This window comes from Dermatophagoides pteronyssinus, unplaced genomic scaffold, assembly GCF_027571235.1.
Source record: "Dermatophagoides pteronyssinus isolate colony J.1.1.1.1 unplaced genomic scaffold, Derpt_VIB-CSIC_2022.12 sq0005, whole genome shotgun sequence".
Lineage (NCBI taxonomy): Eukaryota > Metazoa > Arthropoda > Arachnida > Sarcoptiformes > Pyroglyphidae > Dermatophagoides > Dermatophagoides pteronyssinus.
In genome coordinates, this window is record NW_027461529.1 from 2,044,698 (window position 1) to 2,057,974 (window position 13,277).

The following is a 13,277-nucleotide window of genomic DNA, read 5'->3' on the forward strand; positions in this document are numbered from 1 at the left end:
TATATAGTACCTTGTTTAATATAATGTATTATAAACCAAAATATCAATACATTGATTGTCATTGTAATTCCTGTTATAAATTGTAATAATGAAATCCAAATACTTTGACAACATGAATTTGATGTTATTGTTGGAAATTCAAATATTGTTAATAATAATAATATAAATATTATTATTCGTATTACGTTTATTGAATTTGATTGTTTTTGATAAATTAAATTAAATTGTTCAATATTCATTAGTTTAACTAGATGATGTTGTTTTATATAAATAAATATTGTATTTATAATAAATAAAAAAAATAAATATTTTTCAAATAAATTTATAAGCAATCGACTTAATATTTTCATATCTTCTCGTTTTAAATTTTCAGTTTCAATTTCATCCCAATATGGATTCCAAAATTGTAAACAAATAACGACAGCTATATTTATGAAAATATTTATAATTATACGTCGTATACGTTTCCATTTGGTTGGATATTTTTCTAAATTTTCTAATTGACATCCAAAATGTCTTCAATGAATTAATTAATCAATTAATTAATTATTTGATTAATAATGATTTTAAACAAACATTACCCAAAATAACGAAGAAACCAATCCAATAGATAATTTGTATTTTTCATTTGATTATTCATTTGTATGGTATTCGTTTATTTTTTCTTCTAAATGGACACAATAATCATTGATTGATAAAACAGAAATGATCAACTAAACTGATGTGATCTATTATAAAATATATTGTGTTTTTGTGTTTTTGTGTTTCAAAATAATCATTATAAATCGATAAAATTTTTTTTGGCTGTTTGTAATTTGTTGTCAACAATTTCATTTATATATTATCATTTACATATATTCAATTGATCAATCAAATTATTGTTATTGTATAAATGTTTTCATAATTCAATATTAATCAAATATGATCGATTAATCGATCTATTGATCGGTGGTATTTTTTGAAAAAAAATGAAACCCGCCAACAAATTAACGAACACCAAAAAAAAACACATGCGTATTTTGAATTTAAAAAAGAAACATCCAAATAAATTAACAACAACTATATATACCATTAATGGTCGATAAATGTAGATTTTGTTTACCATTTTTATTATTATATAACACATGTGTGTAAAAAGTGTGAATTTTTCTTTTCTTTTCTTTTTTTTCGTTTGAGCAATATTATCAACATTTTATAGAGATTACTTGTTTTTGTTCATTTGTCCTTGTCCATTTTTCTGTTTTTATTGAAAAAATTTGTTAATTTTTTCCATTTGTTTTCCAATAACAAAGGATTCATTGATTGAATACGCAAAGAATCATTCATCACCAAATAAAAAATGCGTGTTTCTGTACTGGAAATATCGGCTCAATTGGAAAATGTTACCAATCTTACGATATCATCACAATATGAATATCATATAAAAGTATGTTTTGTTTTTGTCAATTCTTTTTTAACATTTTTTTTCTTCTTCAATTTAAAAGTTTAAATGTAATAATTGTGACACAGAAACGGAAAATTTTATGACATTTTCCGATGATAGTAAAGTTCCATTAATGGGTGGTAAATCATTTGTCAATCTAATATTTAAATGTAAAATTTGTTCAAGACCATCAAATGTTTGTAAGTATCGTTTGTTTTATTGAAATTTTCATATTGAATTTCTCTCTCTCTCTCTCTTTTTTTACTTTAATCGAAAGCTATTATTGATGGATCAATACGATCATATTTAGCAGAAGATTCAACAAATTTTAAACCATTAATTGAATTTGATTGCCGTGGTTGTGATCCAATATTATTTCAACCAATTAATCGTTTTAAATGTACAAATATGGATAATACAACAGAATTTAATGATGTTGATCTAAGTGAATTAAATTGGGCCGATTATGATGAACGTACAAATGAATCAGTTGGTATTTATGATTTTAAATATAGATTTACAGCTATTAAAAAATCAACAAAATGAATTCAAATCAATCAATCATCATCATCTTTAAACAAGCAATAACATCATAGTAAAAAAAAATTCTATTTCTGTTTTTCCGTTAAAAAAAAAAAATAATACTTGTTTTCATCAATTTTTATCCCATTTCATTTTTTTTACTCGTAAAACAATAAAAATTTCATTTTTTTATTGATAAAAAAAATTTAATGCAAAAATTATTTATAAGGATGTAATTTTGAATTCTACACAACCGGTGTGTGTGTGTGTGTTATTTGTTATGTATTCATTCTTTTAAAAAAAACATTAATGAGTGTAATATGGTATATAAACGTAAGATAATTTTTCAAAGGTGGTATTAGCTGTTATTTAATTAGATTTCAATACGAACAAATTGTTTATCATCTCCATCATTATCATTATCTAATTCATTATCATCATCGATATTCAATACTTTAATATCGACATCATCTACATTATGAAATACATTAATACCGGTTAAACTTTCCAATGATTTTGAATCATTAATTGATTCATAAAGAAATTTTCTTTTATCATTACGATAATTATCAATAACTTTATCCGAACATGCAATACAATATTCTAATCTTGGTGTACTTGGTGTCATCTGTTCAAATACTGAAAGAAAACCACGACATTCATGCGGTATAACACCCAATAATGATTCAATATCTAAAAGATCTATATCAATCAATTGTTCACCATTCAATTCGGACATTTTCTTTTTGATATTATAATCATCATGAAATCGTGTCATAGCTGGTGCTAAAGGCCTAATTCAAAAAAAAATTTCATAAAATAAATGAATTGACAAATGAAATAAATATTTACCCGGCTGGATGTTGTAGAATAGACATTAATAATTCGACAGCAAATCCGGAAGCAATCATTGAAAGTCCAGGTCTAGTTACTGTACATTGTTGATCTAATGTACGATCTTTGGTCGAATCAGAAGGGGCAAAAACATCATTACAAAAATAGCATCCAAGCTGTGTACCCAATAATATTGGTGTCATTGTTGTTGAGCCTGTTTGTTTATCGTTATTATTAGTATCGGGAAATAATCGATTAAAAACTTTGGTCTGTTTTTTATAAAGTTCAATCCATTTTGATTGTTCATCAAACTTATCATCCAATCGTAAACGTAAACCAAAACGTTGAACAAGAAATGAATCAAATCCAAGTGCTACATTGATGATAATCTGTTGATTGAAAAACATGAAAAAATTTTTTATTTTTTTTTACCAAATTAAATTAATCATGCCTTATGTTTAGATGTTGCAATCAATGTTGGTAACCATCGACTTTCACGTGTATCGGTCATCAAAAACACCACATCCGTTTCATCAATTAATTTTTCCAAAATTTCAACGTCATTCATTTCCTCTTCAATAGCTGTAATAATTTTTGATGAATTTCAACACAAAAAAAAACATCATGCGACAAAAAAAAACATACATTTTTCAAACAAATGTCCAGGCATTTTGATACTTAAATCAACTCCTTTCGAATCTATAGACGGATTTATCAGCCGTAATGCTATAGCGGCAGCCTTAGCTTTTGATTGAGCACCACCAATAGCATCCTGATAGGTATACAATGATTGTCGTGCAGGATTCGAAAAGGAAACATTTTTATTATCAACCATAACTATATGATTAATACCCCATGCGACCAATGCACGTGCTACATTACAGCCAAGCGTACCTGAGCCAAGCAATAAACAACGGGTATTTTTAATTTTGTCCAATTCAAGATTTTGAACCAAACGCCATTTCATTAGTTTAAGATTTAAATATAATGCATCGGTAGCAATTATTTCTGGATTTAAAGTATTACCACAATTTACTTGATTTGGTAATAAACGATTATTTAATTTTTTATTTCGTTCCCAACCAAGTGCATTCGGAACATAAGGTTTCGAACTATCAGATGAATTATTATAGAATTTGTTAACATCTTCCAAAAAACCATTTAAATATTGATCGGATGATAATTTCCTGTAATTCCATGGTAACATGGAAATATGATGTATAAAAAAACGATTAGATATTTTATCAAACCACTGTTGTTTCAATGTTGATTCAGATTGATAATGACGTGGTATTGAAAATGTTCCAATCAATAAATCATTATTAAACAAACATTGTTTAATAAACCATAATATTATATTATTGTTTTTATAACGTTTAGTCAATTGTGCTAAACGTATATGAATATAGACCAAATAGTTTCGTAATAGCCAACCTGGATAATTAGAATATGAAGAAAAATCACCAAAAGTAAATATGATTTTTATATCTGGTGTTGATTTATATAATTGTTCAATAAAATCTAATGACCATAAACGATTGAAATGAACAATTTCAACATCATAGTTGGCAAAATAAACACCATCATCATTATCATCATTTTTTTCAATATTTTTTAACGGTTTTGCAAGAATTGTAAAAAATAATCGCTGTTTCATTGGAATTTGTTTGAATGATTGCCATAATTGATCCGTTTGTTTATAATTAAAATAATATTTCCATTGAGCATTTTCTTGTGGTAAACGAAAACATTGCGGTGGAAACGATAAGGATGGATAAGCATTCCAAAAATTAAATTCATATGATTTAAAATCACCATAAACAATCATAAAAAATCTTGCAAGATAAAATTCTAATGATGAATCAATTTGTTCATGATTAGTTTCATCATTTAATGCATCCCATATCTTTTGGTTGTTCAAATCGAGAAAACAAAAAACAAAAAACAACATTATTCAATAGAAAAAATATTAACCAAATTTCAAAAAAAAAGAATACATACCAATTTTCCCTGTTGATTAATAAGCATTGATTTATCACTATTTTCAAATTCTTCACGTGTATTGAAAATAATTAGCTGACCATTTAAATAAAATAAATCAATATCGCAATCATTTTGTTCACGTTGATAGCAAAGTTTTTCATATGTTTCAAATGTTTCATAATTTAATGTAACAAGTCCAGGTATATTTGTTTGTAATGAAAATGATGGATAAATATTAATGGGAGTTGTTGATAATTTAAGTATATCCAATTTAATACGTTTTATTTCAAACCAAAATGATGAATCAATTAATGTTGAAAATGGTAGAAATTCAAGTAAATATCTTTTATTAATATTATTATTACTGCCATTATTTGAAGCCATTATTTTGTTGATTATAATGAATTTGTTTGATTTGTTTTGATTTGATTTTATTCTTCTCAATTTGTAATGATTGAAATCACGAAATCAAATGAATCATTTATCAATCATATCATCACCCTTATCATAACGATTATCATTTTAGTGATTATCATTTTAGTGTGTATTTTTTACTAACTATAGTTTGTTTACTTGTTTAATGATGATGAGTAAATTACTCTCTCTTTTTTTTTAAAAAAAAAGAGTTGATTTTTTTTATAACTTTAAAAACTTATAGTTTGTTTTTTTGTTTGTTTCTTTTGATTTATATGTATATACAAACAATCTGAGAGTAAAGAAAATGAGAGAAATCTAACGGTAAAAGATGGAAATATTGAAAAATGAATGAAAAACAAAAATATCCAAAACAACCAAAGAGAATGTATTACAACTACATTATATAATGTATTTTTCTTCTAAATATTTGATTTTTTGTCCTGTTTTTTTTTGTTGTTGTTGTAGTTTTTCTAATTAATTTTGTTTGTGAAAAGAAACGTTTGCTTTTTTTTCTTAATTTGTTGAATTAAAAATACCTTTTTTTGTTTTCGTTTTTGATCTGATATTATCTTTTTTGGATGAACCTTTTTTGTTGTTGTTTCGTTTTCATGATAAAAAATTGATTGTTTTTTCCCCCTTACCGAACAAATAAATGTGCCACTACCATCACATAAGTTGACCAATAATTTTTTTTTCTTCAAACATTTTGTTTTGCTTCTACCTTTTTCAACATTTTCAATATTTTTTATTTTTTGCCTTTCTCCCTCGACACGCGCACCAAGGTACCGAAAAAAAATTGAGCAAAAAAAAAAACATACGAATTGAGCAAGTTAGTTAATGAGTGAGTGAGTATAGCCAGCCTTTTTTTCCTTTCATTTCCCCCCTTCAAAAAAAAATACCTCCATATAGCCTTCCTAGCCTTTTATTTCGTTTTTATTAAAATAACTAAATTTTTCTTTCTTTTTTTTCAATTTCAATTTCAATTTCATATGGTCCCCTAGTCAATTGATCCACCATCATTCTTTGTATGTATACGTGTATGGTGTTTTTATATGAAAAAAATTTTTTGTTATATTGGAACCAAAAGCCGGCCTAATTTCATTCCAAACAACAACAACAAAAAAAATTATTCAAAAAAAATTCGATTGCAACAATAAACTAATTTGATTTTAATTTTATAAAAAGGTAAAAGTTTTTTTTTCTTTGAATAATTATTGATTGTTTTTATCGATTAACTTGTTTTTCACTTTTTTTTTTGTGAATTGAAAATTTAGAAAATTGTTCGAAAAAAAACGACAACAAAATCAGATGACCGACATGATTTATTCATTTATATTTTAAACTAACAAAATTTTTGGTTGTTATGAACAATATATATATCGAATTCTCAACATTTTTTTTCCAATCAATCGAACAAAATTCAAAAGAAAAAGAAAACAGACGATGGCTACCAATCCGGGAACATCAGTACAGCCAGTACAACATGCAACAAAAAATATAACAACCGATTTAAGACAACGAGTATTAAATCATATGAAAGATACGATTGCTAAAACTGGTATTAATTTTGTACCGGAAGATATTGAAAATACTTTTTATCAAAAATATCCTACACCGGATGATTATTGGAATCATGCACAAAATTTTATCAAAAGTGTTATGGCTCGAAAACTAATGCAACAACAACAACAACAACAACAACAGCAGCAACAACAACAACAACAACAAATGATGAATAAAAATGTCATTGCATTACATAATAATATGGGCGGGGGCGTTGGACAAAAACCAGTAGGAACACATATGATGATGACTACAACTGGTCATCTTAATGATTCGATCCATCATCAACAACAACAGCAGCAGCAACAACAACAACAACAATCTCAACAAATGATGAATGCGAATAATTCACAGCGACCAACTTCGGTTACAATGAATAAAATGATGACAATGCCAGCATCAAGCGGTTTTATCAGTAACAATCAACAACAACAAAATGCAAATGTAACGGCTATAACAAATCAACCGGCAAATGCTGTTCTCAATGCTAATTCACAAATGATGACAATGGCCGCTAATAAAGCCAAAATAATGGTCAGTAATCAACAACAATTTCAGCAACAGCAAGCAAATCAACAACAATTGGCCGCAATGCAAATGCAACAGCAGCAACAGAATCAAATGCCTGTCGGATCAAATCAACAACCGACCATGACATTACAATCGCAACTTCAGCAACAAAATACAGCAAACGCTCGAATGATGCAACCAAATCAAATGATGAATCAACGAATGATAGCTGCAACAAATGCTAATGCTAACCAAATTCGTCAAATTAATACAACATTGAATAATAATCCAAATATACAGTTACGAATACCTCGACAACAATCACAGCAACAAGCGCAATTGGTCGCAGCTAATATCCGACAAACTGTTTCTGGACAAACTCACATGATGAATACTATTGGTCAGCAACAGCAACAAACATCTCAGCAACAACCAGGATCGGTACCGATACTTGTTCTTCAACATCAACAACAGCCTCGACCAATTAATACACAACAGATTCAGATTCAAATGCAGCAACAGCCACAAAGTGGCCAGTTTCAGGATCAACATCCTACTTCATGTATGACATCGACGTCCGGTATTCAACAACAGCAATTCATCAATAAAACCAATCAAATGCAACATGTCAATGTTAATACAGCCAGCATGCAATCGACTATGCCTCAGCAACAACCTCAACAAGCGCAAAATTCTGCTGGAAACATGGCACAGACTGCACAATTTACTAATCAATTTGGGCAACAAACCCAAATTGTGACCGGATCTTCAACCGGTGGTCAAACGTTAATGTCGCATCAACAGCAACAACAGGCGATCGCTGCTCGGCAACATCTGCAACAACAACAACAGGTATCAGTACAGTTAGGTCCAGGTAATCAAGCAACAATGATGACAACGGCTAACACTTCGATACCTTCAAGTGATAATAACGTGATGGGTGGCTCCGTTGGACCAACAAATAAAGGTTTGCTTTCGGCTCAAATACTTACAGCAAATCAGCAGCCACAATCACAACCATCGCAACAACAGCAACCAATGCCAGGTGTTGGAATACAACAAACACAACCGATGGGCGGTCAACAACAGCAGCCTAAAATGTTGGCAACAAGTGGACCAATTCTTGGTTCTGGTCAAGCAACAATGATTCCCGCTAATCATCATGCTCATCATCATGGATCACCGGTCAATTCTAATTTTATCGGTACAGGCAGTCCAGCAGCACCTCAACTGATGCCATCACCAGCTAGTCGTCCACCACATTCGATTGAAACGCCATCACCACAGAATCAGCAATTAAACACTCCCGGATCTGTATCATCAACACAACCGACTCGTACAAAGGAACAACAATTATTACAAGCATTGCAAAAATATAGAGAACCATTAGAAGAAGCTATTCAGAAAAATGATGTGAATGATTCCCTTAATGATAAAAGAAGAAATATTCTTCGGATTGTGACTGGCGTCACTCCTGCATCATTAGAATTGTTGGAACGATGTGAAGCATTACTTGAATCAAATGCTAATTTTTTGGCAAATAAAAATTTGTTAGCCAATAATGGAACCATGAATAAAATGGATAATCATAGTACAAATCTAACCGATTCGCCTTCATCATTGAATAAATCTCGACTGGCAGCGGGCAGTATCATACCTACAATTTCTTCAATGTCCATGTTAGGTCAATCAGGTTCATCGACTGTACATGCAAGAATGCAAGATACTTGTCAGCCATTATTGGATGCTGTTACACGTAATTTTCGTAAGCCTACATATTTTCATGTTGCACATAAAACATTTGGTCCTGCATTATCTGTATTAAATCCTGATCCATATCTTTTGGCACATCGTGTTAATATCAGTGGTAATTACATTTGTTACAGTAATGTTTCTGGAAGAACTATGATGAAAAAAGGTGGCCTTATTGATCGCCGTATTGAAACATGGAAACGACGAATGAATCGCCTTTCACTGCGAAATCGTAATGGTAAATCATTACCCGATATATTACAGGGTGAAATTGCTCGACTTGATATGCGTTTTAAAGTACAAGCATTATCAACACGTAGATTTGGTTCATCTAAATGTCAACATTTACTTTGTCGATTAGATGATAGTCGTTTACCATCCGTACCGCCTATCGTTGTCTATATACCTGAAGATTATCCCGATGTTCCACCACATTGTGAACTTGAATCCGAACAATATAAAAATTGTCATTTTTTCTCAAAAATTTATTCAAATTTTGGCTGTAATATTCGACATATGCCAATGAGATATTCATTTACATTATTATTACATATTTGGGAACGTAGTATACAACAGGCAATGTGCTCGATATTGGATACATCAAGTCCATTATTATCATCATCAACATCATCATCATCAACATCATCATCATCATCATTGTTGACATCTACATTATCATCATTTTGTCCACAGCAGCAGCATCAAGATCAATTGATGAACAATAAAAATATAACGGATGTTAATGGCCATAATAATAATAATAATGGTGATAATCATGTTGATAATAATAATATGATTATCAATAATAATAATAATAATAGTCTACCAATAACCTCTACAACTAAAAACTAAATTATTTCGAATGAAAAAAACAAAAAAAAAAAAAAAAATTTGGCTAAAAGAATAATCAAATATTCGAAACAATAATTCTCATTCAAAAACAGAAAGAAAAAAATTTTATCACAAAAAAAACAAACACTAAAAACTCGATTAACTCGATATACAAAATAATTTTTCGGTGCAATCATCAATTAATATTGGAATTAATCAATTTTTTTTCTGATTGCCATTTTTGACTTCTTTTTTTGCCTCATCAATCAAATGATATTACACAAACACTTATTGTTTCTTACTTCTTTTTCTTCTTTTTTTTGCTACTCAATTCAATTGAAAATTCCTACAAATACTGATTGATTCAATGAAGAAAATGAATTTTTTTTCTTTTTGTTTCAATTTCAAATATTTTAGTTTATATTCTTCTGATATTATTTTTTCTTTTTCTCTGATATGCTACATTTTTTTTAATTATTATTTAAAAATTTCTTAATATTTGTTTACATATTACATATTATAATTATATAATTTGCATGTTTCACAATTTTTTTTCTCCCCTCCTCATTTTGTTACTTACTCTTTTCTATCTTGCTTCCGCGAAATCCATACACTATGAAAAACAGATATTACAAACACTCAATAGGATTTTTTTTTTTCGTTTCTTTTCTTTATTTTAGAATGAATTATATCCCCTTTTTTTCTCTCTCTTTCTCAATTTGTTTGTAATTCTTTATTTTATTCATATTATTATTATTATTGTAATATTGAAATGAATTAATACAAATTTTCTTCTTTATCACTTAATTAATTTAATTTAATGATGATGAAAATATCTGTGAATAAATTTTGAATTCAAATTATTTTGTTGTTGTTGTCTATTTTGATTCTGATTACACAGTTGGGTATCATTAGCTTTTCATTCAGTTTTTTTTTGTACTCGAATAGTATTCATTTTTTTTTATTATATATCAAGTCCAAATGAAATTTTTTGTTTTCTGTTTCTTTAAATTAAATAGATGTTATTTTGTAATTATTTAGGAAGAAATATGAGAATTTTTTTTACTTTTAAAGATCATGTGTAGATTTTCAGCCAGATTATTTTCATTAACATCATCATCATTATCATCTTCATTATTGTTACGTTTGCAACCAAAATTCCGATATAATAATCAAAGATTTTTATTATCAACAATATCAAACGATAATCGTATGTGTCATAATAATATCAATCAACATCTGATTCAATCGTGATCGATTAAATAAATTTTCATTAGAATATCGTTATCGTGATCATAAATGGACCAAATATTATTCATTATATGGACGTATTGCGTTTGTAACTTTATCAATATATTCATCATATGAATTATATTTCAAACGAAAATGGTTACTATTTGCCAAAGAAAACAGTCAAAACAATTTAAAAATTATTCCAGGTTTACCAGTTGACGGATTACCTGTTTATTCATTAGCTGATGTGGCCAAACATAATGATCCAACAACCGATTTAGGTGTATGGATCGTATATAAAGCTGGTGTATATGATGTAACACCGTTCTTGACTGAACATCCAGGTGGTGATAATATTTTGCTTGGTGCCGGTAATTCTGTTGAACCATTTTGGAAAGTATGTTAATGTATTGTTTTTATTTTTCTAACTCTTACCTCTTTTTTGTTTTCTAATGAATTATCATAGGTTTATAGTCAACATCATACGCAACAGGTTTATGAAATTCTTGAATCATATCGAATTGGTAATCTTCGAAAAGAAGATCGCTTAAAACCGGATAAAAATGCTGATGATTTATTTGAATTTATTCCTGAACGTGATCAATCATTATTGATACATCATGATAAACCTTTTAATGCTGAAACACCCGGTGAAATATTAATACAAAATTTTCATACACCAAAGTAGTTTTTTTTGTGGCTATTTATTTGATCAATGAGATCAATTTATTTTATTTTCTTTCTTTATTTGTATTTTGTATAGTGAAAAATTTTTCATACGTAATCATCTTTCAGTTCCACGTGTTGATGCTGATGATTATATTCTTGAAATTGAAGGTTATGGTTTGAATGATACATTTGAATTTAATTTGGAACAATTGAAAACATTGTTTCCAAAACATACTGTAACCAGTGTTATACAATGTGGTGGTAATCGACGTGATGATCTAAATAAGGTAAAACAAGTAAAAGGAATTGGATGGAAATTAGGTGCAATCGGTAATACTCGATGGAGTGGTGCTAAATTAATCGATGTATTACATTATTGTCAAGCTAAGCTTGATCATCCATCAATTAAACATGTACAATTTGAAGGATTAGATTTGGATGCTACTTCTGCACCTTATGGTGCTAGTGTACCAGCTGATAAAGCTTTAGATCCGAATGCTGAATTTATATTAGCATATGAAATGAATGGTGAACCATTGCCTGCTGATCATGGTTTTCCTGTTCGATTAATTGCACCAGGTATTGTTGGTGCACGAAATGTTAAATGGCTTAGTAGAATTATTTTGAGCGATGATGAATCAACATCACATTGGCAACGTAATGATTATAAAAGTTTTCCATCAGATAAAACACAAGCCACTCCAGAAGAATTTGCTCATGCATATGCTATTCAAGAGATGCCAATTCAATCGGCTATTTGTTTACCAAAACCGGATGAACAAGTGAAAATTGTTTGGAAAGAATTTGATGGTCGAATGCAACCAGTCATTGAAGCATCAGGTTATGCATGGAGTGGTGGTGGACGATCAGTAATACGTGTTGATTTATCAATAGATAATGGCCATACATGGCATGTAGCAAATCTTGAACAAGAAACACCAACCAAAGGTTCAACACATACATATTCATGGACATTATGGCAAATAGATTTACCATTAAAAAATGAACAATTATTTCAAGGTAATCAAATACAAATTATATGTCGTGCATTTGATTCAAGTCACAATACACAACCATCAAAAAGTGAAGAAATTTGGAATTTTCGTGGACTTTTAAATAATTCATGGCATCGTGTTAATATCATTATCGATTAAACAAACAACAAAAAACAAATTTTATTCATTCGTAAAAACCAATTAGGAAAATTTTCAAAAAAAAAACATTTGTTATTATTTCTTTAAAATATTATTCGTTAAATTTCTGTATCCAAGTCAATAGATGTCGGTAATGTTTTTGATGAAAAGCATGAAATAAAAAAAAATTCAAATTCAAAGCCGGCATTTTTTTTTTTTTGATTTAATTTCAATTCTAAATTATAATTAATTTGTTTCATTCAAATTTTATTTATTTACAATTTATAATAAGAAAAATATAATAAATTTAAAATTAGTTACCAAAAATTTTATTTTACAAATTGTTTTTCAATTCATTTGATTGTGGATAAATTTCCTAAAGATTTTTGATTTCAATCACATTCCCC

General features: G+C 28.6%; 4 protein-coding genes across 6 annotated transcripts; 3 read left to right on the forward strand and 1 right to left on the reverse strand.

Moving 5' to 3' along the window:
• The first annotated feature begins 1,125 nt into the window (after positions 1–1,125).
• LOC113789729 (CXXC motif containing zinc binding protein-like) lies at positions 1,126–2,150 on the forward strand. The gene is made up of 3 exons (XM_027339303.2): positions 1,126–1,426; positions 1,485–1,623; positions 1,701–2,150. Exons 1-3 carry the CDS (start codon positions 1,340–1,342, stop codon positions 1,967–1,969), a joined length of 495 nt encoding a protein of 164 aa, XP_027195104.2. The 5' UTR covers positions 1,126–1,339; the 3' UTR covers positions 1,970–2,150.
• Positions 2,119–5,465, reverse strand: Atg7 (Autophagy-related 7). The gene is made up of 5 exons (XM_027339407.2): positions 4,781–5,465; positions 3,425–4,685; positions 3,231–3,361; positions 2,798–3,168; positions 2,119–2,739 (listed from the first exon to the last, which is right to left on the reverse strand). The coding sequence occupies exons 1-5, from the start codon at positions 5,144–5,146 to the stop codon at positions 2,319–2,321; spliced, it is 2,550 nt and encodes an 849-aa protein (XP_027195208.2). The 5' UTR covers positions 5,147–5,465; the 3' UTR covers positions 2,119–2,318.
• A 212-nt stretch (positions 5,466–5,677) lies between these two features.
• LOC113789735 (uncharacterized) lies at positions 5,678–10,634 on the forward strand. 3 transcript variants are annotated; one of them, XM_075820120.1, is made up of 3 exons: positions 5,678–6,024; positions 6,181–6,364; positions 6,454–10,634. In XM_075820120.1, the coding sequence occupies exon 3, from the start codon at positions 6,623–6,625 to the stop codon at positions 9,854–9,856; it is 3,234 nt and encodes a 1,077-aa protein (XP_075676235.1). In that variant the 5' UTR covers positions 5,678–6,024; positions 6,181–6,364; positions 6,454–6,622; the 3' UTR covers positions 9,857–10,634. The 3 variants fall into 3 exon arrangements, with proteins under 3 accessions (XP_075676235.1, XP_027195110.2, XP_027195111.2); XM_027339309.2 differs by having other exon boundaries at positions 5,678–6,020; XM_027339310.2 differs by lacking the exon at positions 5,678–6,024 and having other exon boundaries at positions 6,079–6,364.
• Positions 10,635–10,799: 165 nt separating this feature from the next.
• Positions 10,800–13,012, forward strand: shop (sulfite oxidase). Its single transcript, XM_027339439.2, has 4 exons — positions 10,800–11,045; positions 11,113–11,465; positions 11,535–11,752; positions 11,832–13,012. Exons 1-4 carry the CDS (start codon positions 10,913–10,915, stop codon positions 12,889–12,891), a joined length of 1,764 nt encoding a protein of 587 aa, XP_027195240.1. The 5' UTR covers positions 10,800–10,912; the 3' UTR covers positions 12,892–13,012.
• Positions 13,013–13,277: the final 265 nt, after the last annotated feature.

Excerpts from the sequence above, each read along its gene's own strand:
- LOC113789729 (XM_027339303.2), top strand. The coding sequence starts at position 1,340 with ATGCGTGTTTCTGTACTGGAAATATCGGCTCAATTGGAAAATGTTACC. Across the intron at positions 1,427-1,484 it reads AATATGAATATCATATAAAA|TTTAAATGTAATAATTGTGA; the intron begins GTATGTTTTGTT and ends TCAATTTAAAAG. Across the intron at positions 1,624-1,700 it reads TTCAAGACCATCAAATGTTT|CTATTATTGATGGATCAATA; the intron begins GTAAGTATCGTT and ends TTTAATCGAAAG.
- Atg7 (XM_027339407.2), bottom strand. The coding sequence starts at position 5,146 with ATGGCTTCAAATAATGGCAGTAATAATAATATTAATAAAAGATATTTA. Across the intron at positions 3,169-3,230 it reads TTGCAACATCTAAACATAAG|ATTATCATCAATGTAGCACT; the intron begins GCATGATTAATT and ends TTCAATCAACAG. Across the intron at positions 2,740-2,797 it reads ATTCTACAACATCCAGCCGG|GCCTTTAGCACCAGCTATGA; the intron begins GTAAATATTTAT and ends TTTTTGAATTAG.
- LOC113789735 (XM_075820120.1), top strand. The coding sequence starts at position 6,623 with ATGGCTACCAATCCGGGAACATCAGTACAGCCAGTACAACATGCAACA.
- shop (XM_027339439.2), top strand. The coding sequence starts at position 10,913 with ATGTGTAGATTTTCAGCCAGATTATTTTCATTAACATCATCATCATTA. Across the intron at positions 11,046-11,112 it reads AACAATATCAAACGATAATC|AATATCGTTATCGTGATCAT; the intron begins GTATGTGTCATA and ends AATTTTCATTAG. Across the intron at positions 11,466-11,534 it reads CTGTTGAACCATTTTGGAAA|GTTTATAGTCAACATCATAC; the intron begins GTATGTTAATGT and ends GAATTATCATAG.